Here is a 26846-nt window from a genome sequence, read left to right as displayed (position 1 = left end):
GGTGATGACTGGAGAGGTGACACTGCTGGGACATTATACAGTAATGGAGGGGTCTGGTGATGACTGGAGAGATGACACTGCTGGGACATTATACAGTAATGGAGGGGTCTGGTGATGACTGGAGAGGTGACACTGCTGGGACATTATACAGTAATGGAGGGGTCTGGTAATGACTGGAGAGGCGACACTGCTGGGGATGCTGGGACATTATACAGTAATGGAGGGGTCTGGTGATGACTGGAGAGGTGACAGTGCTGGGACATTATACAGTAATGGAGGGGTCTGGTGATGACTGGAGAGGTGACACTGCTGGGACATTATACAGTAATGGAGGAGTCTGGTGATGACTGGAGAGGTGACACTGCTGGGACATTATACAGTAATGGAGGGGTCTGGTGATGACTGGAGAGGTGACACTGCTGGGACATTATACAGTAATGGAGGGGTCTGGTGATGACTGGAGAGGTTACACTGCTGGGACATTATACAGTAATGGAGGGGTCTGGTGATGACTGAGAGGTGACACTGCTGGGACATTATACAGTAATGGAGGGGTCTGGTGATGACTGGAGAGGTGACACTGGGACATTATACAGTAATGGAGGGGTCTGGTGATGACTGGAGAGGTGACACTGCTGGGACATTGTACAGTAATGGAGGGGTCTGGTGATGACTGGAGAGGTGACACTGCTGGGACATTAAACAGTAATGGAGGAGTCTGGTGATGACTGGAGAGGTGACACTGCTGGGAATGCTGGGACATTATACAGTAATGGAGGAGTCTGGTGATGACTGTAGAGGTGACACTGCTGGGACATTATACAGTAATGAAGGGGTCTGGTGATGACTGGAGAGGTGACCCTGCTGGGAATGCTGGGACATTATACAGTAATGGAGGGATCTGGTGATGACTGGAGAGGTGACACTGCTGGGAATGCTGGGACATTATACAGTAATGGAGGGATCTGGTGATGACTGGAGAGGTGACACTGCTGGGACATTATACAGTAATGGAGGGGTCTGGTGATGACTGGAGAGGTGACACTGCTGGGACATTATACAGTAATGGAGGGGTCTGGTGATGACTGGAGAGGTGACACTGCTGGGACATTATACAGTAATGGAGGGGTCTGGTGATGACTGGAGAGGTGACACTGCTGGGACATTATACAGTAATGGAGGGGTCTGGTGATGACTGGAGAGGTGACACTGCTGGGAATGCTGGGACATTATACAGTAATGGAGGGGTCTGGTGATGACTGGAGAGGTGACACTGCTGGGACATTATACAGTAATGGAGGGGTCTGGTGATGACTGGAGAGGTGACATTGCTGGGAATGCTGGGACATTATACAGTAATGGAGGGGTCTGGTGATGACTGGAGAGGTAACACTGCTGGGACATTATACAGTAATGGAGGGGTCTGGTGATGACTGGAGAGGTGACACTGCTGGGACATTATACAGTAATGGAGGGGTCTGGTGATGACTGGAGAGGTGACACTGCTGGGAATGCTGGGACATTATACAGTAATGGAGAGGTCTGGTGATGACTGGAGAGGTGACACTGCTGGGACATTATACAGTAATGGAGGGGTCTGGTGATGACTGGAGAGGTGACACTGCTGGGACATTATACAGTAATGGAGGGGTCTGGTGATGACTGGAGAGGTGACACTGCTGGGACATTATATAGTAATGGAGGGGTCTGGTGATGACTGGAGAGGTGACACTGCTGGGACATTATACAGTAATGGAGGGGTCTGGTGATGACTGGAGAGGTGACACTGCTGGGACATTATACAGTAATGGAGGGGTCTGGTGATGACTGGAGAGGTGACACTGCTGGGAATGCTGGGACATTATACAGTAATGGAGGGGTCTGGTGATGACTGGAGAGGTGACACTGCTGGGACATTATACAGTAATGGAGGAGTCTGGTGATGACTGGAGAGGTGACCCTGCTGGGACATTATACAGTAATGGAGGGGTCTGGTGATGACTGGAGAGGTGACACTGCTGGGACATTATACAGTAATGGAGGGGTCTGGTGAGGACTGGAGAGGTGACACTGCTGGGACATTATACAGTAATGGAGGGGTCTGGTGATGACTGGAGAGGTGACACTGCTGGGAATGCTGGGACATTATACAGTAATGGAGGGGTCTGGTGATGACTGGAGAGGTGACACTGCTGGGACATTATACAGTAATGGAGGGGTCTGGTGATGACTGGAGAGGTGACACTGCTGGGACATTATACAGTAATGGAGGGGTCCGGTGATGACTGGAGAGGTGACACTGCTGGGACATTATACAGTAATGGAGGGGTCTGGTGATGACTGGAGAGGTGACACTGCTGGGAATGCTGGGACATTATACAGTAATGGAGGGGTCTGGTGATGACTGGAGAGGTGACACTGCTGGGACATTATACAGTTAAGGAGGGGTCTGGTGATGACTGGAGAGGTGACATTGCTGGGACATTATACAGTAATGGAGGGGTCTGGTGATGACTGGAGAGGTGACACTGCTGGGAATGCTGGGACATTATACAGTAATGGAGGGGTCTGGTGATGACTGGAGAGGTGACACTGCTGGGACATTATACTGTAATGGAGGGGTCTGGTGATGACTGGAGAGGTGACATTGCTGGGACGTTATACAGTAATGGAGGGGTCTGGTGATGATTGGAGAGGTGACACTGCTGGGACGTTATACAGTACTGGAGGGGTCTGGTGATGACTGGAGAGGTGACACTGCTGGGACATTATACAGTAATGGAGGGGTCTGGTGATGACTGGAGAGGTGACACTGCTGGGAATGCTGGGACATTATACAGTTATGGAGGGGTCTGGTGATGACTGGAGAGGTGACACTGCTGGGACATTATACAGTAATGGAGGGGTCTGGTGATGACTGGAGAGGTGACACTGCTGGGACATTATACAGTAATGGAGGAGTCTGGTGATGACTGGAGAGGTGACACTGCTGGGACATTATACAGTAATGGAGGGGTCTGGTGATGACTGGAGAGGTGACACTGCTAGGACATTATACAGTAATGGAGGGGTCTGGTGATGACTGAAGAGGTGACCCTGCTGGGACATTATACAGTAATTGAGGGGTCTGGTGATGATTGGAGAGGTGACACTGCTGGGACATTATACAGTAATGGAGGAGTCTGGTGATGACTGGAGAGGTGACACTGCTGGGACATTATACAGTAATGGAGGGGTCTGGTGATGACTGGAGAGGTGACACTGCTAGGACATTATACAGTAATGGAGGGGTCTGGTGATGACTGAAGAGGTGACCCTGCTGGGACATTATACAGTAATTGAGGGGTCTGGTGATGATTGGAGAGGTGACACTGCTGGGACATTATACAGTAATGGAGGGGTCTGGTGATGACTGGAGAGGTGACACTGCTGGGAATGCTGGGACATTATACAGTAATGTAGGGGTCTGGTGATGACTGGAGAGGTGACACTGCTGGGACATTATACAGTAATGGAGGGGTCTGGTGATGACTGTAGAGGTGACACTGCTGGGACATTATACAGTAATGGAGGGGTCTGGTGATGACTGGAGAGGTGACACTTCTGGGACATTATACAGTAATGGAGGGGTCTGGTGATGACTGGAGAGGTGACACTGCTGGGACGTTATACAGTAATGGAGGGGTCTGGTGATGACTGGAGAGGTGACACTGCTGGGAATGCTGGGACGTTATACAGTATTGGAGGGGTCTGGTGATGACTGGAGAGGTGACACTGCTGGGACATTATACAGTAATGGAGGGGTCTGGTGATGACTGGAGAGGTGACACTGCTGGGACATTATACAGTAATGGAGGGGTCTGGTGATGACTGGAGAGGTGACACTGCTGGGACATTATACAGTAATGGAGGGGTCTGGTGATGACTGGAGAGGTGACACTGCTGGGAATGCTGGGACATTATACAGTAATGGAGGGGGTCTGGTGATGACTGGAGAGGTGACACTGCTGGGACATTATATAGTAATGGAGGGGTCTGGTGATGACTGGAGAGGTGACACTGCTGGGAATGCTGGGACATTATACAGTAACACCACTGGAGGGGTCGGGGTGATGACTGTATCATTATGTGTCAGGTTCCTATAAGGTGTCAGGACGTGGCGGTCTATTTCTCCATGGAGGAGTGGGAGTATGTAGAAGGACACAAGGATCAGTGCAAGGATCAGGTCATGATGGAGGATCAGCAGCCCCTCACATCACCAGGTAATAGACATGACTATATACACACGTCCTCTCATTATTTGTATGTAAAGAATGAATTCAGTCTCTGTATGTGTTCCCTACAGTCAGATCCAGTAAGAGAACAGCACCAGAGAGGTGTCCCCGTCCTCTATTTCCACAGGATGATCAGGTAGATGGAGATATTCCCTATGATCTGTAGAAGGGCTGTGAAGCTCTTGTGGTCAGTCCCCTCACCCTCCATGACTCATCATCTCCTGCTCATCTATAACCTCCCACGTGATTTCTCCTACTGTCTGATGACTTTTACTATATTTCTTCCACATCTTATGAATCAGGGAGAAGATCTCAACAATGTTAATGCTCCAGAGACAGATGTGAGCGGTGATGAGCAGTATAAGGAGGACATCCCGACAGGAAAAGATCTGAACAATGTTAATGCTACAGATATGAAGGAAGAAGAAGAGACAGATGTGAGCAGTGATGAGCAGTATAAGGAGGACATTCTGACAGGAAAAGATCTGAACAATATTAATGCTACAGATATAAAGGAAGAAGAAGAGACAGATGTGAGCTGTGAGGAGCAGTATACGGAGCACATTCCGACAGAAAAAGATCTGTACAATATTAATGCTACAGATAGGGAGGAAGAAAAAGAGACAGATGTGAGCGGTGATGAACAGTATAAGGAGGACATTCCTACAGGTAACCGCCCAGGTGAGTAGTAACAATTTAATATAGAGAAGAGTCACAGATTCTTCTGCTGTAATAATTGTGTAGAATTCTTTAATCTCTCTGTCCTGTCTCTTCCTGTATATTCTTCTATTCAGCCAAAATGTAAACTAATGTGATACTACAGCTGGAATATGGACAAGAAATATCCCTATGTGTACGAGGCCATCACACCCGCTCCTATAGACTTGCACTGAGGGGGCACGGTGTGACATGATGACCCCCGCAGCCCACACCCAGCGTTTGGAACTAAATGTTCTGACCGCTGGGGCAGTGGAGTACCCCTTTAATCTCCCTGTCCATTCTCCCTCTGCGGCAGAACAGCTCAAGTCCATGTATCAGGGATCTCGAAGAGCTTTTGTCTTTCACTATTCTAATTGACACTAGGTTCCGAAAGAGAGAGAGAGAGATCACCATTTTGGGACCCTTTTGAGGAGGCCTTCTGTCAGATTGTCACCTTGCCTTTCATGCCCCCCTCACGCCTCCATCGCCTCCCATGCCTCCCTCACCTCTTATGCCTCCCTCACCTCCCATGCCTTCCTCGCCTCTTATGCCTCCCTCGCCTCTTATGCCTCCCTCGCCTCTTATGCCTCCCTCGCCTCCCATGCCCCCCTCGCCTCCCATGCCCCCCTCGCCTCCCATGCCCCCCTCGCCTCCCATGCCCCCCTCGCCTCCCATGCCCCCCTCGCCTCCCATGCCCCCCTCGCCTCCCATGCCTCCCTCGCCTCCCATGCCTCCCTCGCCTCTTATGCCTCCCTCGCCTCTTATGCCTCCCTCACCTCCCATGCCTCCCTCACCTCTTATGCCTCCCTCACCTCTTATGCCTCCCATGCCTCCCTCGCCTCTTATGCCTCCCTCACCTCCCATGCCTCCCTCACCTCTTATGCCTCCCTCACCTCTTATGCCTCCCATGCCTCCCTCGCCTCTTATGCCTCCCTCACCTCCCATGCCTCCATCACCTCCCATGCCTCCAACACCTCCCATGCCTCCATCACCTCCCATGCCTCCATCACCTCCCATGCCTCCATCACCTCCCATGCCCCCCTCGCCTCCCATGCCTCCCTCACCTCTTATGCCTCCCATGCCCCCCTCGCCTCCCATGCCTCCCTCACCTCTTATGCCTCCCATGCCTCCCTCGCCTCCCATGCCTCCCTCGCCTCTTATGCCTCCCTCGCCTCTTATGCCTCCCTCACCTCCCATGCCTCCCTCACCTCTTATGCCTCCCTCACCTCTTATGCCTCCCATGCCTCCCTCGCCTCTTATGCCTCCCTCACCTCCCATGCCTCCCTCACCTCTTATGCCTCCCTCACCTCTTATGCCTCCCATGCCTCCCTCGCCTCTTATGCCTCCCTCACCTCCCATGCCTCCATCACCTCCCATGCCTCCATCACCTCCCATGCCTCCATCACCTCCCATGCCTCCCTCGCCTCCCATGCCCCCCTCGCCTCCCATGCCCCCCTCGCCTCCCATGCCCCCCTCGCCTCCCATGCCTCCCTCACCTCTTATGCCTCCCATGCCCCCCTCGCCTCCCATGCCTCCCTCACCTCTTATGCCTCCCATGCCTCCCTCGCCTCTCATGCCTCCATCACCTCTCATGCCTCCATCACCTCTCATGCCTCCATCACCTCTCATGCCTCCATCTCCTCTCATGCCTCCATCACCTCCCATGCCCCCCTCGCCTCCCATGCCTCCCTCGCCTCTTATGCCTCCTCGCCTCCCATGCCCCCCTCGCCTCCCATGCCCCCCTCGCCTCCCATGCCCCCCTCGCCTCTTATGCCTCCCTCACCTCCCATGCCCCCCTCGCCTCCCATGTCTCCCTCACCTCTTATGCCTCCCTCACCTCCCATGCCTCCCTCGCCTCTTATGCCTCCCTCACCTCCCATGCCCCCCTCCCTTGCCTCCCTCGCCTCCCATGCCCCCCTCGCCTCTTATGCCTCCCTCGCCTCTTATGCCTCCCTCACCTCCCATGCCTCCCTCGCCTCTTATGCCTCCCTCACCTCCCATGCCCCCCTCGCCTCCCATGCCTCCCTCGCCTCCCATGCCCCCCTCGCCTCTTATGCCTCCCTCACCTCTTATGCCTCCCTCACCTCCCATGCCCCCCTCGCCTCCCATGCCTCCCTCGCCTCTTATGCCTCCCTCACCTCCTATGCCTCCCTCGCCTCTTATGCCTTCCTTGATCATATAGTGACGGGATAATTCTACCGTACTGATACTGAATAAAACCCCTGTACGCTGACCACTATCACCCTAACCTCTTAAGGACGCAGGGTGCACCCGCTCCCGTGCTGTAACACAGGGTCGGGCCCGGCACCTAGCAATGACCGGGACCCGTGGCTAATACCGGACATCACTGATTGCGCTGATGCCCGGTATTAACCCTTTAGACGCGGCGATTAAAGTTAATTGCCGCATCTAAAATAAATAAATAAATGCTTCCGGGCAGCTCAGTCAGGCTGATCGGGGACACTGTGGTGAATCCGTGATGTCCCGATCATTTTAACCGTATGGAACTACAGAATAAAGAGAAGGTGTCTTTTTTACCCAAAAATGTACTGCGTAGAAACAGAAGCCCCCAAAAGTTACAAAATAGCGTTTTTTATTTTATTTTATTTTGTCCTACAAATATCTTTTCACCATAGATTTTTGGGTAAAATGATTGATGTAATTACAAAGTACAGCTGGTGGCACAAAAAAACTGTGCAAATACAGAAAAACGTTGAGTCCTTAAGGGGTTAAATCCATTTCCACCTTAAAGGGGTACTCCAGTGGAAAAACATTTTTAAAAAATCATCTGGTGCCATAAAATTATACAGATTTGTAAATGACTTCTATTATAAAATCCTAATCCTTCCAATACTTATCAGCTGCTGTATGCTCCACAGGAAGTTTTTTTTATTTTTGCACTTTCGTTTTTTCCCTTATCACCTTCTAAAAATCATAATGCGTTCAATTTTGCACCTACAGACCCACATGAGGCTTGTTGTTTTTTGTGTCACCAATCGTACTTTGTAATCACAGCAATTATTTTATAACATAATCTGCGGCGAAACAAAAAAACTTTGCTTGTGGGGTGAAATAAAAAAAAAAACGCCAAATTGCCTCTTTCTAGGGCTTCCGTTTTTACGCCGTGCACTTTTTGGTAAAAATAACACCTTATCTTTATTCTTTAGGTCCAGACGGTTACAAGGATACCCAATTTAAATAGGTTTTATTTTATTTTACTACTTTACAAAATTCATGCACCAACATTAATATGTTTAAAATTCTCCTCTTTTGAGCTCCATAACTTTTTTTTTTCTTCCGTATACGCGTCTGTATGAGGGTCATTTTTTGCGCCGTGGTCTGTAGTTTTTATCGGTACCATTTTTTTTAAATGGGACTTTTTACCGCAATTTATTAATATTTTTATGGTATATGAAGTGACCAAAAATGCACAATTTTGGAATTTGGTATTTTTTTACGTGTACGCCATCGGCCGTGCGGTTTGGCCAACCTTATATTCTAATAGTTCGGACATTTATGCACACGGCGGTACCACATGGGATTTTTTATTTATTTATTTTTTTATTACATTTATTTAAAAAAAATGTAAATGGGGGATTCAAACTTTAATTAGGGGAGGGGCTTATTCACATGTATTAACTTTTTTTTTTTTTTTGCCCCCATAGGGGACTATTACCTGTAATCTTCTGATACCGATCAGTGCTATGCCATAACATTGATCATTGTTATCAGTGCTCTGTTGCTTCAGTCTTGGAGTAATAGAACACTGATCAGACGGCGAGGAGGCAGGTAAGGGCCCTCCCACCGTCCTCTCAGCTGATCGGGACATCAGGATTTTGTGGTGATAAAGGAATAAAAGGGATGAATAATTGCACCACATCATGACCACCACCATTACCACCATATAGTGACGGGATAATACTGCCATACTGATGCTGAATAATACCCCTGTACACAGACTAATATCCCCCCATACAGTGCCCCCAGCTCTATACAGGCGCTGCAGACCATATAAGTGATTACAGTGCAGTTACATGTAGTGAATCATAGGGGGCGTCTTCCTGAAGTCGTTCTCTTTCCCTTTCGTCCCCACAGAATCTGCCGGAGAAACCTGTTAGGCACCGCACGTTTCCAGCACGTTTCCCAATTCTTTCCTCAGTGCCCTAAATAGTGTAGATAATGCCAGGATGAAGGCAGATAATGGCGGTAGGTAGATAGCGTTGGTAGGTAGACTGTGTAGGTAGGTAGTGGTGGTAAGTAGATAGATCGTTTTACCACAAAAACAAAAATAATACATCATTTGTGTCTTCCATTCTTATGCAGAGCACTTTTCGGTACAAATGACGTCATCTATATTGTGTCCAAACAATGACATCGATACCCAATATATATAGGTTTTGTATTATTGGATTATATTATTATTGGATTATATTGTATTATAACTTTTTGTAATTTTTCTGTAATATTTCTGCCCCCCCCCCCCCCCCATAACACTTTATTTTCCTGTATGAGGGATCGTTTTTATTTGCACCGTGATCTGTAGTTTTTGTATAGATTGTTCTTTTGTTTCGCTTTTTATATATTTTTTTTCTCTGCTATTTTTTACATTTGCGCCATTCACTGTGCGGTTTAATTAACAACATTATATTGTAATAGTTCAGATATTTACACCAAATATGCAAAAATGTTTATTTTTGTTTACATTATTTTATTCCAAAAATGGGAAAAGGAAGAGTGGGGGGGGGGGGGTGTAATCAAACTTTTATTAGGGGAGGGGATTTTTCACATTACAGTTTAAAAAAAATATATATTTTATTTACTATTTTTTATGCTATAAATCAGTGATCTGAAACCTAAGGCTCTCTGCCTGCTGCAAAACTACAACTCCCAGCATGTTGCACTATATAGTAGTATAGGTCCTGGTACAACATGCTGGGAGTTGTAGTTTCGGGTCGGCTGCAAAGTCAGAGGCTGTGTCAAGGAATGCTGGGAGCTGAAGTTTTTTACTACATCACCCAGCATGCCCTGATACAGCCTATGGCTCTGCAGCTGCCCCAACCCAAAACTACTCCCAGCATGTTTCACCATATACTAGTATAGTAAAAGTAATGGTGCAACATGCTGGTAGTCGCGGTTTTGGGTCTGCTGCAGAGGTATAGGCTGTATGAGGGCATGCTGGGTGTTGTAGTTGGTAACTGCCACTCCCAGAATTCTTTGACTCTCAGCATTTGTGACATCGCACATTCCCGCCCCCCCACGCCCCCTCCAATAGACTTACATTGATAGGGCGTGGCTTGACGTTACGAGGGGCATAACCGTGACATCACGACCCCCGCAGCCCGAGCCCAGCGTTCATAACAAAATGTTTTGAATGCTAGAGCAGTGGAGTGCCCCTTTAAGGGGTTACAAAGTAGTAAAACATAACAAAATTATGTATGAGTATTGTGATCGTATTCACCTGAGAAATAATTTTACCGCACAGTGAATGAAGGAAAAAATGTTATGGCAAAATAAGAGTTTTGTCTCTAAGTGGAAAGCTTCAATTTCCTGAGTTGTTAAGGGGTTAAAATAAAATCTGTGTTATTCTCTGCAGATTCTTGTAGCAGGAGATCAGAGGAGAATCTTATATCTTCAGATTATAAAGCAGATGATGATATCACACAAGATACATATGAAGAACATTCCATTATCCCAGATACACCCTCAGCCCTTCACAGCCAAGATCTGTCATCTCATCCTTATATACAGGTCCTGTCTTCTCACTCATCACAGGATGTTCAGCAAAATAAAAGCCGCAGAAGGAATGATGGACATCAAAAAGCTAATACAAGGGAAAAGCCAGTGTCATGTTTAGAGTGTGGGAAATGTTTTACTTATAAATCACATCTTGTTAGACATCAAAGAACTCACACAGGAGAGAAATCATATTCATGCTCAGAATGTGGAAAATGTTTCACTCAGAAATCAAATCTTATTGAGCATCAAAGAACTCACACAGGAGAGAAGCCGTTTTCCTGTTCAGAATGTGGAAAATGTTTTACTCATCAAAAAAGTCTTATTAGACATCAAAGAACTCACACAAGGGACAAGCCATTTTCATGTTCAGAATGTGGGAAATGTTTTACTTTTAAATTAGAACTTCTTGTACATCAAAGAACTCACACAGGGGACAAGCCATTTACATGCTCAGAATGTGGAAAATGTTTTACTCATCAGCAAAGTCTTATTAGACATCAAAGAACTCATACAGGGGAGAAGCAATTTTCATGTTCAGAATGTGGGAAATATTTTCCTTTTAAATCAGGTCTTGTTAAACATCAAAGAACTCACACAGGAGAGAAGCCATTTTCATGCTCAGAATGTGGGAAATGTTTTCCTTTTAAATCATGTCTTATTAGACATCAAAAAACTCACACAGGGGACAAGCCATTTTCATGTTCAGAATGTGGGAAATGTTTTCCTTTTAAATCAGGTCTTGTTAAACATCAAAGAACTCACACAGGAGAGAAGCCATTTTCATGCTCAGAATGTGGGAAATGTTTTACTTTTAAATCAGGTCTTATTAGACATCAAAAAACTCACACAGGGGACAAACCATTTTCATGTTCAGAATGTGGGAAATGTTTTACTTTTAAATCAGATCTTGTTGTACATCAAAGAACTCACACAGGAGAGAAGCCATTTTCATGTTCAGAATGTGGAAAATGTTTTACTCATCAACTAAGTCTTATTAAACATCAAAGAACTCACACAGGGGACAAGTCATTTTCATGTTCAGAATGTGGAAAATGTTTTACTTGGAAATCAGATCTTGTTCGACATCAAAGAGCTCACACAGGGAAAAAGCCATTTTCATGTTCAGAATGTGGAAAATGTTTTGCTTTGAAATCATATCTTGTTCAACATCAAAGAACTCACACTGGAGAGAAGCCATTTTTATGTTCAGAATGTGGAAAATGTTTTACTGGGAAAACATATCTTGTTCTGCATCAAAGAACTCACACAGGGGAGAAGCCATTTTCATGTTCAGAATGTGGAAAATGTTTTACTAGGAAATCAGATCTTGCTCAACATCAAAGAACTCACACAGGGGAAAAGCCATTTTCATGTTCAGAATGTGGAAAATGCTTTATTTTGAAATCATATCTTGTTCAACATCAAAGAACTCACACAGGGGAGAAGCCATTTTCATGTTCAGAATGTGTTAAATGTTTTACTAAGAAAACATATCTTGTTCAACATCAAAAAACTCACACAGCGGGGCATGGCTTGGATGGTGAACTGAGTGGTCGCACTCCACTGTGATACCACGGGCCCGACCAAATTTCACCCTGATTTCACCTCCTGAGGGCCCTCACTTACCCCCTCTGTGGTCCGGTGGCATAGCAGAAGCAGTGTGGCAGTGGCGGGCGCAGCTTGGAGACTGACCGGAGCGGGAGCGGAGCAGAAGCTGTGTTTGAGTTACTTGAGTCCTTGCTACTACTCACCTGTTAGTGTTTAGGGTCTAGGCCTGCACAAGTTCCTAGGGTTAGGCAGGGATTTATTTTTTTTGGGGGGGGGGCTTGTTTTTGCTTAAACTTGCATTTGTTTTTGTTGTCTATGTCTGTTGGTTGGTCGTCTGGTTGGTGTTTTTGTCTGTGGTATGTGTGGTGTGTGTGTTCCCGGAGTTCCTCAGGTGGTGGTGTTGTGTCCCAGGTACAATCTTATTTCTACTCAGACCTTTTTGTGGGAGAAGTGGAGCTCTCCGGTTTATAGTGTTTATTCTGCTGCTTGCTTGGTTGGGTGTATATTATGGGTTCCCTTAGATTAGTGAGCTGGAATGTTAGAGGCCTTAACTCCAAATTTAAGAGGGCCCTTTGTTTGGACTTCATTAAAAAGCAATCCCCACATCTGATTTGCTTACAGGAAACATCTAACTGGTCAGAAAATACTTTCCCTTAAGAGGGCATGGATAGCGAGGGGCTGACACTCTACCTATTCTTCCTCTGCAAGGGGATTGTCTATCTTGGTTACTAAATCCCTTCCCCAGGTCATTGATCAAGTGGCCTGTGATCATTTTGGTAGGTTTGTGATTATCCGGTGTTCCCTACGTGCCTTTAGTTTTCATTTGGTATCCGTATATGTCCCCCCTCCGTTTCATGTCGCTGTCTTAGACTGTATTAAGTTCAAATTGTTAACGTTTCTCTCTTTGCCTGTTCTCCATTTAGGCGACTTTAATGTGGTCCCTGATCCCAGTGTTGATCGTACCGGAGCAGCTGATTTGGGCTGTCATGGCCTTAATAATTGGAGTGTGGCGTTGTCCCTTACTGAGGTTCGGCGCTGGAAGCATCCGTCTGACCCCATATTCTCCTTCTAAACAGCGGTGCATAAATCGTTCTCCAGGATAGATCTGGCGTATGCCTCCTCTGACCTTCTTCCTCTGGTAAGAGAGGTCCTGTACACCACTAGGGGGATCTCTGACCACTCAGCTCTTGTTCTGTCCCTGAACCTAGGCCCTTGTCACTCCTCTAGGGTCTGGCGGATGCACCCTGGCTGGCTGCGGGAGGAGGTGGTGACTGCGTCCTTGCTAGAAGCCCTTACCTGTTTTTGGGAACATAATAGAGCCCACCCTGACAAGTAAGTCCAATGGGATACTTATAAAGCGCATGTACGGAGCAGTTCATGGCGGGGGTGGCTGGGCAGCGGCAGGTGTGTACGGCCAGGGAGAGAGCATTGCAGGTTGAGATTGGGGTTCTGGAGGCTGAGGTGGTGAAGACCCTTCCCCTGAGGCTGAACATAAATGGTTGACTGCCCAAAGGGCCCTCCTGATCCTTCAGAGGGAGAAGATTCAAAAGAGATTGGTGGACAGGGAGGCAGCATTATTTGAATTTGGGGATAAGAACGGCAAGTTGCTGGCGTATTTGGCCAGGGAGAGTAGGCCAATGGTGGCTATACCCTGTATTAGGGGGGTTAATGGGTCTCTGGTTTCTGATCCTGTTGGTATTAATACTGTGTTTCGTGACTTCTATAGGGATCTTTATACCTCCCGCATACCCACTGTTCCAGATGGTTTAGTGCCCTTCTTTTGGAGTTTGCCTCTAACTCCATTGACAACGGCCCAGGTGGCCAAGTTAGATGCCCCCTTTTCTGGTGAGGAACTTTCTTTATCTATTGCTTCTTTGCAGTTGGGGAAAACTCTGGGACTGGATGGCATGATTGGAGACTGGTACAGGGCGAATGAGGAGCTGCTGATACCTATATTACTGAATTTTTTTTTTATGTGGCCTTGGAGACTGGGAGACTGATTCTTTCCAAACCGGGAAAGGATCCTACGATTCCAGATTCTTATAGACCTATTTCCCTCCTTAATGTTGATATCCAAATTTTGGCTAAAATCTTGGCAAATCGGTTACATAAGGTTATAGCCGCTATCATCCATCCTGACCAAACAGGCTTGATGCCAGGGAGGGATACTGACATTAACGTCCAGCGGTTGCACCTTAACATTGCTGCAGCGGAAGGGGAGGCCTCGGGGTAATATGTTGTTAGCTTAGATGTCTATAAAGCTTTTGATTCGGTGGAATGGTTGTATCTGAGGGGTGTTTTGGGAGTCCTTTGGTTTGGGGCATGGGTTCGATTGTTGTATGACAGTCCCAGGGCTAGGGCAAGAACTAATCTGGAGGTCTCTGAGATCTTTCAGCTAGGTAGGGGTTCCAGGCAGGGATGGCCACTTTCTCCCTTTTTGTTTGCCTTAGCAGTTGAGCCTTTGCTTTACTTGACGAATGTCCAGGGCTCCCTGAGGGCTTTGTTTTCACTTCTGGCTGAATTTAGCTCCTTTTCTGGGCTCCAGGTTAACTGGGCTAAGTCTTCCCTGATGCCTTTGTCGGTGACAATGGATCATGTTCTGTCTCTTCCTCATGGGTTGCAGACGGTTAATCAATTTCGGTATTTTGGAGTAGAGATTTCTGCGTGTGTGACTGATTATGTGGGGCTCAATCTGGAACCAGTGTTGTTGCCAGTGACAACTAAATTACAAGCTTGGTCTCCGTTGCCTCTCTCCCTGGCTGGCCGGATTCATATTTTTAAAATGGTGCATTTACTTAAATTTCTATATCTTTTCCATTTATCTCCAGTGATTCCCCGCAAGAGTTTTTTTTTACGAGGCTGAGTGGCGCTTTGAGGTCCTTCTATTGGCAGGACAAATCACCGTGGTTGGGTCAGGCGCTGCTTCAGGCGTCCAAACAGAGAGGGGGGTTGGCTGCTCCTCACATACATAATTACTTCCTAGCGTCTCAGTTGGTGTATGCTGCCTGGTGGATCGACCTGGATCTGGAAAACGCCTCTACTGTTCTTGCAGGAGCTCTTTTGGGTTTGTATGAAACTCTGATACTTCCAAACTGTTGATCCCTCTGAGAACTGGGGCTGAGGTGTGGTCGGTGGTCTCTAGATGCTTTCCGTTGCCGATCCTGTCCCCCAGAGCACCTCTGTGGGGAAACCCTCATTTTGAGCACCTGCAGGGGTTGGAGGCGGCCGGATTCTGGAGCGGTCATGGAGTCAAGTTTGCCATGCATTTGTTTGGGGAGTCTCCCTCTTTCCAGGAACTATGTGACCACTATTATCTCCCAGTTTCGGTACTTCCAGCAGAGACATGCGGTGAGGGCGCAGTTTGGCTCTCTTGGCGTGACTCCAGACTTTTCTGATGTGGAGCTGCTTCTGGGTACCACTGACCTCCCTAAACCCCTGACTCAGGGATATGCATTGGTACAGTCGGCAGGTCCAAATCCGTTTGAGTTGGCTTTTGTTAAATGGGTGGGGGATATTCCTGATTTGACAGACGGACAAAGGCGAGAAGTGACAAAAACCTTTTACCCCACGGTGGTGAGCGCTAGAGATTTACTTATTCAGATTCATTTTATGTTTGTACTATACTCCGGTTAGGTTTGTTCCGTATTGGGGTCTCCTCCTCAAATTCTTGTTTCCGGTGTAATGCAGATGTGTGCTCCCTTTTACATGCGATGTGGAGCTGCCCTTGTGTGGAACCCTTCTGGAGGGAAGCGATTGACGGATCACTTAGAATTCCCCTATGAGTTCTCCCCAGTGGTTTGTCTGATAGGGGTCATTAATGATCTGGCCTCTGGCTCCCATAGGCGCCTTCTCATTCGCTTTTTTATTGTTTTGTGCAGGGAAGGTTCTGATTATGACCTGAAAAGATACTTCCCCCTCCCCCATTACATGGTGGTTTAACTTGGTAAACAGGTATATACGTTATACAAGACACTGTACATTAGTCGCAATTGCCCCAAGAATTTTGATAAGGTTTTGATGCCCTGGCTCCTAATTGGTGAGTCGGTAGTCCTCCCAGAGCGGGTCATCTCTCCTTGATAGTCTGGCAGATATTATCTTGGACTAGAACTGGAGGGGTGCTCCGGGAGTGTGAGTGAGTGTGTGGTTGTCTACTGTTCTGTCTATTGTCTTGACATCAGTCGGGTGCGGATTTCTTGACTGCCTACCCATGTGTAGCTATGTTACCTGAATTTACTTATGCAATTGGAGGAGATTGTGGGAGTTTTGTACTTCTGGTAATTCTTTGTCTTTTTTTTTTTTTTTTTGGTTTTCAATAACAGAAAGAATTTGTAACATACACAGAAGGAAAATAAAGTACAATTATTTCCAGAGAAATCAAATGAGCAGTCGACGTTTTACTGTAAAAACTAGTAATGTCCTACTAAAGAACAGTCCAAAAGAGACAATACGGAGGTAGCTGACATAGTCACTAGGGATCGGCACGGCCGATCTTATCGGCCGATATTCACGGTTTTCCCCGTTATCGGTATCGGCTTCTAACCTGCCGATAATGCGCAAAACAAGGTGTGCGCACGAATCGCGGGACTTCAGTCCCGGCCCTGAACTTCGGGCCGGGACTGAAGTCCCGCGATTCGTGCGCACGCCCTGTTTTACCGTGCGGCGCAATCTAGTTGTGTAACCCTTTGCAAATACATCTGACAGGATGGTGGAGCGGGAGCTGTCCGCTGTCCCGCTCCTCCACTCCCTCACCTTTCTCATGCTGCTTCCATCTTGCAGTGGGAGTGAGAGCCGCGGGGACGCCATCCATGGCAGGCCGACGTGATGACATAACATCATTGCGCCGGCGCCCAGAGATCACGTCGCCGCAGCTCTCACTCACAGTACTAGAACGTACCAGCGTGTGAGAAAGGTGATCGCTGCTCTGCTCGGGCGCTGTATGGATGGACGGGCAAATTATCAGTGAGGGGGGCAAATATAAGTGAGGGGCACATGTGAGGAGGGCATTATCTGTGGGGTCACCGGACGGTGTATTATTTATGAGGGGCACATGACAAGGGGGGATTATATGTGGGGGCACATGACAGCCCCCCCCGTCATGTGCCCATATAATGCCCCCTGTCCTGTGCCCCTCACATATAATGCCCCCTGTCCTAGACCCTCAGGGGGCATTATATGTGAGGGGCACAGGACAGGGGGCATTATATGTGAGGGGCACATGACAAGAGCCCCCTTGTCATGTGCCCATATAATGCCCCCCTGACATTTGCCCCTCACTTATAATGCCCCATTATGTGCCCCTCACTTATAATACCCCCTGTCCTGTGCCCCTCACATATAATACCCCCTGTCCTGTGCCCCTCACATATAATGCCCCCTGAGGGGGCAGTACAGGGGGCATTATATGTGAGGGAAACGTGGCAGGGGCATTATATGTGAGGGGCACAGCACAGGGTGCATTATATGAAATGGGCACAGGACAAAGGGCATTATTATGTAGGGGGAACAGGAGGGGTTATAGTTATTATATGTGGGGGCACAGGATGGGGCATTACTACTATATATGAGGGGCACAGAGTGTTTTGCATTTCAGAGGTATAGGCTGGTATTTATCATTGTAGGTGTAAGTGAAGCATTTATCATTGTAGGTGTAAGTGAAGCATTTTTCTACACCTTTTTTTTGTGTGCTGGTAATGTGTAGGAGCACAAAACTTATTAAAAGGTAGCAGAGCATTTGAAATTTTGTGCAGGTCACATTTCAGAAATTTCTCTCTTCACATACACCAAAAAGCCTGGGCTAGTGAAGTTTTAGAGACTTTTTTGTGGCTTTGCACCTTTTTTTGCGCCTATTCACAAAAAAGCGCAGTTCATAATACTAGGGATGCACCGATATATCGACGGCCAATACATATCGGCCGAAAATAGCTATTTCGGCAAAATGCCGAAACAACTAAAAAAGTGCCGATAATGACCACCTCCCCTGCCCGCCCACAGCACAAGTTACAAACACTGCCAGTGGCAGAGGCACTCGTGGGCGGTGCAGGGGGGGCCGGCCGCAACATCTGGGGGTGGGGGGGGGGGTGGGGTTTTGCGCTCTCCGGGATAGGATTAGGAATACTTCTTTTTATGTGCCCGGGCCGGCTCCTGTGTGTGGCTGCAGGCGGGGGCCGGCCAGAGCATATAAAAACTAATACTGTGTACTAAAAACCAGGGGGCATCCAGCTGTCCGGGCATGCTGGGAGTTGTAGTTTCACAACAGCTGGAGGCCCCCTGGTTTTTAGTATCCAGTATTAGTTTTTATATGCTCTGGCCGGCCCCTGCCTGCAGCCACACACAGGAGCCGGCCCGGGCACATAAAAAGAAGTATTCCTAATACTATCCTGGCCATCCCTGTGTCCCGAAAAATCTTTTCGGGACATAAGGATGTCCGGCGGTCACTCACCATTCCCCGGCGTCCTCCCGCGATCCTCCTTCGGTCCTTCGCTTCTCCGCCTCTATGGTCGTACGCACGGGACGTCACTGACGTCCCGTGCGTACAACCATAGAGACGCAGGAGGACCGCAGGATCGTCGCAGGAGAACGCACGCCGGCCGGGGCCTGGTAAGTGACCGCGTCATCTTCTTCAGTATTCCGGTCACCGCTCCTCCGGTCCCGGCACCGGCACCTACTGCTATGGTCCATAGGCCATAGCAGTAGATGTGACCCCGGGCCGGTGGAGCGGTGACCGGAACACTGTGGGGGCAGCAGTACAGACATACAGCCTCCAGCCATACACTGTATATGGCTGGAAGCTGTATGTCTGTGGGGTGGGGGGAGCTGTCTACTGGGGGGAGCTGCCTACTATTGTGGGGGGGAGCTGCCTAATATTGTGGGGGGAGCTGCCTAATATTGTTGGGGGGGGAGCTGTCTAATATTGTGGGGGGGGAGCTGTCTAATATTGTTGGGGGGGAGCTGCCTACTATTGTGGGGGGGGAGCTGCCTACTATTGTGGGGGGGAGCTGCCTAATATTGGGGGGGGGGGGGGAGCTGCCTAATATTGTTGGGGGGGAACTGCCTGATATTGTTGGGGGGAGCTGCCTGATATTGTTGGGGGGAGCTGCCTAATATTGTGGGGGGGGAGCTGCCTAATATTGTGGGGGGGGAGCTGCCTAATATTGTGGGGGGGGGGGAGCTGCCTAATATTGTGGGGGGGAGCTGCCTAATATTGTTGGGGGGAGCTGCCTAATATTGTGGGGGGGGGGGGAGCTGCCTAATATTGTGGGGGGGGGAGCTGCCTAATATTGTGGGGGGGGGGAGCTGCCTAATATTGTGGGGGGAGCTGCCTAATATTGTGGGGGGAGCTGCCTAATATTGTTGGGGGGGAGCTGTCTAATATTGTTGGGGGGGAGCTGCTTAATATTGTGGGGGGGGGAGCTGCCTAATATTGTGGGGGGGAGCTGCCTACAAATGTGGGGGGAGCTGCCTAATATTGTGGGGGAACTGCCTACTATTGTGGGGGAACTGCTGACCTAATGTGGGGGGGAGCTGCCTAAAAATGTGGGGGGAGCTGCCTAATTTTGTGTGGGAACTGCCTACTATTGTTGGGGGGAGCTGCCTACTATTGTGGGAAACCTGCCTACTATTGTGGGGGAAATGCTGACCTAATTTGGGAACCTGCCTACTGTTGTGGGGGAGCTGCCTACTATTGCGGGGGAGCTGCCTACTATTGCGGGGGAGCTGCCTACTATTGCGGGGGAGCTGCCTACTATTGCGGGGGAGCTGCCTACTAATGTGGGGGAACTCCCGACCTAATGTGGGGGAGCTGGCAATCTAATGTGGGGGAATCTAATCTTATCTAATGAGCGGAGCACTGCATTTTACCAGAAGACGGGGAGAAGTCATTTTCGGTATCGGTATCGGTTTCGGCCGGACATTTTTTTTTATTTCGGTTTGGTTTCGGTTCTGAAATTTCCATTTCGGTGCACCTCTACATAAAACCTTTCCATATGTGTATTGCCAAAATCATTGGATTGCAACTCAAGCACAAAAAAAGGCACAAATAAACCCTGCTTGCGCCTTTTTTGCACCATATTTAGACACAAAAAAAAACCAGTTTAAAGACAATTATACATGTCGACCATAGTGTATATTATAAAGGAATTTTTGTGGTAGTATGGTTTTTATGGGCCACAATACATTACGGTATTGTATTCAGAGGGTGCATGGCAAGATTATATTCAGAGAGCACAGTATGTGGTAGTATTGTAATCAAGAGGGTACAGTGTGTTGTAGTAATATATTCAGAGGGTTCAGTGTGTAGTGGGTCAATAGTAGTATTATCTGTACTGCTCCAATAAGTAAAAGGCTAATAGCATCCCAGTATGTACTGACTGGGTGAGCATGGCAGGAGTACGACTGCTGACAGCATTTACACTCCTATCAGCATCAGTAACGGCCAGGTACATGCTGGGATCTCATATTATTCATATTAATATTGATATTGTTTTTTCTTCATCCTCAACTTACTCCAAACCTCACTGTAGCTTGTTGTAACCCTCTTCTTTCAATGCAGATGGATGCACAAAGAAACAGTAAAAGTACAATTTGGGACTATTTTAGTGAACCCTTCCCAGGACATGCAAAACCAATGTGAGCATGGGATCTGCAACTGCAAAAACAACGAATACATCCAATCTTTGGACCCATCTAAGAATTCATCATGTTGAATTATTTAATGGAGCACGGAAAAAAAATGAAAAGGAATCATGTGAAACACCAACTCTATTCCAGACAAACATAAAAGACCTATTTCAGAAACGCACAAAGTGGCAAAAGTCTGATGAAAGATCCCAACTTCTGGACAGGGCAATCACAGAGATGATGGTTACGGATAACCAGCCATTTACAATGGTGTCTGACTCTGGCTTTAAGCGCTTGATGTCCATAGTTGAGCCAAGGTACACACTGAAAAATTAAAAGTTTTACAGAACCGAAATGCTGCCAAAGATTCATCAGAAGGTGATTCAGAAAGTAAAAACACTATTACAACCAGAGAACGCCGGTAATTCACTCTCATTCACTACGGACTGCTGGTCCGGATCAACAGAATCACTAATGAGTCTTACGTGTCACTTCATTGATAATGGATGGACAAAAAGGCAGTTGGTTTTGAACACAAAGGTGATGCAAGGATCCCACACTGGCGAGTACATCAAAGAAATGTTTCTAGGCATGCTTGATGACTGGGGGATAAGCAAAGATAGAGTGCTGCTTGTGCTTCGAGACAGCGGAGCAAACATGGTGAAAGGAATGAGGCTTACTGAAGTGTCAGATCTCAGCTGCATGGCACACACCCTGCAACTTGTAGTAAATGATGGTCTGTCAAGACAGAGAACTGTGATCGACATAATTGCCATGCTAAAGAAGTGCGCAAGTCATTTCCACCATTCATTCATTGCCAAGCACCGACTGAGGTGCATTCAGTCAGACCTTGGCCTGCCCAAAAGCAGCCTGATTCAGGCTGTTCCAACAAGGTGGAACTCCACATGTTACAAAGAATGCTGGGACAGAAGCGAGCTCTTAGCATCTATGCTGGTGAGCATGGGGGCTATTCTTGCCCTAATGCTGATCAGTGGGAGATTGTAGCAAATCTTATTCAGACCCTCCTCCCAATAGAGGAAGTGACCCTAGAGGTTATCCATTACGACTCAAGTGTGTCATCAGTTATTCCATGTGTGAGAGTGCTGAAGATGCTTCTTCAAGAGAATGAAGGGCCCACTACACGTGGAATTAAAACACTCAGGGAGGTTATGAACGAAAGCCTCAACAAACATTTTTTGAAGTATGAAGAGAATATAAACGTAGTGTTGGCATGTCTTTTAGATCCCCGATTCAAACATCATGCTTTCTTTTCTGATAATGTATTGGCCAAGGCAAAAAAAAATGGCTGACAGAAGATAATATGCAAAAGGAGGTGCAGGTTCTAGAAAGGTCACATCTGGAAGAGCCTGATGCTACTAGTCTGGATTTTGTGGAAGAGCCTGATGCTACTACAAGTACTAGTCTGGAAGAACATGCTACTAGTAGTACTAGTCTGGAAGAACATGCGACTAGTAGTACTAGTCTGGAAGAACATGCTACTAGTAGTACTAGTCTGGAAGAACATGCTACTAGTAGTACTAGTCTGGAAGAACATGCTACTAGTAGTACTAGTCTGGAAGAACATGCTACTAGTAGTACTAGTCTGGAAGAACATGCTACTAGTAGTACTAGTCTGGAAGAGCAAGATGATGATGCAACAGAAACCTACAAATTCCCAAAAAGGAAACACATGGAAAAAAACCAAATTGATGCCATGTTCAGCGTTTTATTGGGGCCTCATGTAGGGGATTCTCTAACTTCACCAAAAGTCAGCCTTGACAATGAGCTTAATCTTTATTTAAAAGAGCCAGTGATCAATAGAAAGGGCAATCCACTTGAGTGGTGGAAAGAAAATGAGACACGCTTTAAAACCCTTGCTTCTTATGCCAGAAGATACCTTTGCTCTCCACCCTCCTCTGTACCTAGTGAGCGTGTTTTCAGTGACGTGTCAGCAATTTATGAAAGAAACAGAAGCCGTTTAACAGGAGAACATGCAGAAATGTTGTGCTTTCTGCACTACAATGTACTCCTTCTCAACTGGAATTATTGAAGAAATTCTAAAGTTTTAGATTACTTTAGCATACTTTTCATAAAAATGTTATTTAATGTCTGTCTTAACTCTTTTGTGTAACCTTGAAGCTGGATAGCAGGTTAACATGGCTTGGCATTCGCTGAATGATCTGGGTTGCTCAGGAACTGGTCCTGTGTGTAGTGCCCACTACTATTTCCTCTGCTCCCCAAGACCAATACCTGTATGATTGTCTAGCCTTATAGGTTATGCTACCTATCGTTACTCAGCTAGAAAGCTTAAGTTACTCAACATTTATCTTGTTTTAAATGTAATATTCTTTAGTATATGCATTAAACCATGTGTTTAAATTACTTTAAATTGACACTAAGGCTAAGCAGTTAGGCAACAAAACAAATGTAGCTTAAAGGGGTACTCCGGTGTAAAACTTTTTTTTACATCAACTGGTGGCAGAAGGTTAAACAGATTTGTAAATTACTTCTGTTAAAAAATCTTAATCCTTCCAGTACTTATTAGCTGCTGAATACTACAGAGGAAATTCTTTTTTTATTGGAACACAGAGCTCTCTGCTGACATCATGAGCACAGTGCTCTCTGCTGACACCTCTGTCCATTTTAGGAACTGTCCAGAGCAGCATGTGTTTGCTATGGGAATTTTCTTCTACTCTGGACAGTTCTTAAAATGGACAGGGATGTCAGCAGAGAGCACTGTGCTCATGATGTCAGCAGAGAGCTCTGTGTTCCAAAAAGAAAATTATTTCCTCTAGTATTCAGCAGCTAATAAGTGCTAGAAGGATTAAGATTTTTTAATAGAAGTAAATTTGCAAATCTGTTTAACTTTCCGGGACCAGTTGATTTAAAAAAAGTTTTCCACTGGAGTACCCCTTTAATGAAGCTGTCTTGGTGCCTTGCTCATATACACTGTAGTATCCCTTTGATATAATTGCCTATGTCATTGCTGCTCATTTTACTAAGATTTAATCTAAGTATGGACTATGTGCCATTGAACATTGTTGTTCTTGTTACCTTATGACTGATATTTATTTAAAAAACACAAGTGGTCCAATTTGTTGTATTTGACATATCACCATTGTTTTGCTGCAATCTGACTGGTATGTTTCTGTATTATTTATGTTTATTTACCTATGAAAAAATTTTACAAAAAAAGTTAAACGTAAACAATAAACATGTTCATTTAACAGCAGATGTGTAGAAATTTTTTTTTTCCAAAAAAATTTAAATGCACGGAATATCGGTATAAGTTATCGGCTATCGGCCTGAAGGTTTACAGGTTATCGTTATCGGCCCAAAAAAAATCAATATCGGTCGATCCCTAATAGTCACATAAACAAGTGATTCCTGTCAATATACCTCTTCAGCATCAGCATATCAGCTTGGTGGGAGTCTCTTCGAGTAGTAGGCATAACAAGAAAAAAGGAAAAGGAGGAAAAAAGAAAGGGCATCAGCCGAACTAAGCCCTTCGTAACAACAGAATGTAAAATCACACCCACAATAAATCACAGTTTAATGCACATACTCCTCCAGGGGTAAAAAAAAGAGAGAAGAAAAGTGAAGGAGGTAGAACAGAGGAAGAAGACAATAGAATAGACACCCTTATTGTTTAGTTTAACCCCTTAAGGACATAGGGCGTATCCATACGCCCCCGTTTCCAAGTCCTTAAGGACCGAGGGCGTATGGATACGCCCTGAGCATTTCCGGCCCCCGCCGCTAGCCGGAGGGGAGCCGGGGCCGGATGCCTGCTGAAATCGTTCAGCAAGCATCCCGGCATATCGCCCAGGGGGGTCAATTCAGTCCAGCAATCTGCGACGGATTCCAGGTCAATCGGGTCTCCAGTGACCCGATGACCCGGAATTACTGGCTAATCAGGGCCGTCAGAGACGGCCCCGAACAGCCAGAGCCAGCAGGGGTGAGGTGGCACTGGTGCCACCTCACGATCGCCCTGATTCGGCGGCCGGATTACCGGCCGACCAATCGGGGCGCCTGCTGCGGGTGTCACTCCCGCAACCCGCTCCACCCCTCTTCCGGAGGACGTGAGCGGGTGCGGGACGTGCACCCCGGGTGCTGCAGACCCCGATCCCCGGCGTCCCTGTTGGGATCGGGGCCCCAGGAGCGACGGTGAGGGACTGACCTGTGCGGCGGCATCGTGGAGCAGCAGCAGGAGGTGAGTGACAGCCTCCTGCTGTTGCTTAGCAACAGCTCCCAGCATGCAAAAAGGGCATGCTGGGAGCTGTAGTTATGCAACAGCAGGAGGCAGACCACCACAACTCCCAGCATGCCCTTATGGGCATGCTGGGACTTGTAGTTTTGCAACAGCTGGAGGCACATTTTTCTATGGAAAAATGTACCTTCAGCTGTTGTATAACTACAACTCCCAGCTTGCACAATCAGCTAAAGTGCATGCTGGGAGTTGTAGTGGTGCATCTGGTGGTTGGCTGTCGGTGACAGCTGAGAGTCGTAGTTTTGCAACAGCTGAAGGCACACTGAGTTAAGTAGCAAACCAGTGTGTCTCCAGCTGTTGCATAACTACAATCCCCAGCATCCCCAGCCAAAGTAGTATGCCTCCGGCTGTTGCATAACTACAAGACCCAGCATGCCCTTCCGCTGTCCGTACATGCTGGGGGTTGTAGCTTTTGCAACAGCTGAAGGCACACTGGTTGCAAAACACTGGGTTTGTTACCAAACTCGGTGTTTCACAACCTGTGTGTCTCCAGCTGTTGCAAAACTACAACTCCCAGCATGCACTGATAGACCGTACATGCTGGGAGTTGTAGTTTTGCAACAGCTGAATGTTTCTCCCCCCCTCCCCCCCAATGTGAACGTACAGGGTACACTCACATGGGCGGAGGATTACAGTAAGTATCCGGCTGCAAGTTTGAGCTGCGGCAAATTTTCTGCCGCAGCTCAAACTGCCAGCGAGAAACTACTGTGAACCCCCGCCCGTGCGACTGTACCCTAAAAACACTACACTACACTAACAAAAAATAAAATAAAAAACACTACATATATACATACCCCTACACAGCCCCCCTCCCCTCCCCAATAAAAATGAAAAACGTCTGGTACGTCACTGTTTCCAAAACGGAGCCTCCAGCGGTTGCAAAACTACAACTCCCAGCATGCACTGATAGACCGTACATGCTGGGAGTTGTAGTTTTGCAACAGCTGGATGTCCCCCCCCCCCCCCCAATGTGAACGTACAGGGTACACTCACATGGGCAGAGGATTACAGTAAGTATCCGGCTGCAAGTTTGAGCTGCGGCAAATTTTCTGCCGCAGCTCAAGCTGCCAGCGAGAAACTACTGTGAACCCCCGCCCATGTGACTGTACCCTAAAAACACTACACTACACACAATATAATAAAAAGTAAAAAACACTACATATACACATACCCCTACACAGCCCCCCTCCCCTCCCCAATAAAAATGAAAAACGTTTGGTACGCCACTGTTTCCAGAACGGAGCCTCCAGCTGTTGCAAAACAACCACTCCCAGTATTGCCAGATAGCCACTGACTGTCTAGGCATGCTGGGAGTTTTACAACAGCTGGAGGCACCCTGTTTGGGAATCACTGGCGTAGAATACCCCTATGTCCACCCCTATGCAAGTCCCTAATTTAGGCCTCAAATGCGCATGGCACTCTCACTTTGGAGCCCTGTCGTATTTCAAGGCAACAGTTTAGGGCCACATATGGGGTATCGCCGTACTCGGAAGAAATTGTGTTACAAATTTTGGGGGGTATTTTCTGCTATTACCCTTTTTAAAAATGTAAAATTTTTGGGAAAACAAGCATTTTAGGTAAAAAAATTTTTTTTTTTACATATACAAAAGTCATGAAACACCTGTGGGGTATAACTGTTCACTTAACCCCTTGTTACATTCGCCGAGGGGTCTAGTTTCCAAAATCGTATGCCATGTGTTTTTTTT

At 47.1% G+C, this 26846-nt stretch overlaps 1 protein-coding gene and 1 pseudogene across 1 annotated transcript in view; both read left to right on the top strand.

Moving 5' to 3' along the window:
* The window catches only part of LOC130298226 (oocyte zinc finger protein XlCOF7.1-like), an 82462-nt gene extending 70056 nt beyond the window's left edge, over positions 1-12406 (top strand). The window contains exons 7-9 of the mRNA XM_056551144.1: positions 9205-9209; positions 10868-11025; positions 11110-12406. Of these exons, the coding sequence (XP_056407119.1) occupies positions 9205-9209; positions 10868-11025; positions 11110-12278 (1332 nt within the window). The 3' untranslated portion in view covers positions 12279-12406. The remainder of the gene's footprint in view (positions 1-9204; positions 9210-10867; positions 11026-11109) is intronic.
* An 8482-nt stretch (positions 12407-20888) lies between these two features.
* On the top strand, positions 20889-23316 carry LOC130298215 (zinc finger BED domain-containing protein 4-like; annotated as a pseudogene).
* Positions 23317-26846: the final 3530 nt, after the last annotated feature.

The sequence above is a fragment of the Hyla sarda genome (assembly GCF_029499605.1).
Source record: "Hyla sarda isolate aHylSar1 chromosome 1 unlocalized genomic scaffold, aHylSar1.hap1 SUPER_1_unloc_5, whole genome shotgun sequence".
NCBI classification, from domain to species: Eukaryota; Metazoa; Chordata; class Amphibia; order Anura; family Hylidae; genus Hyla; species Hyla sarda.
This window is presented reverse-complemented; position numbering and strand designations above follow the sequence as displayed.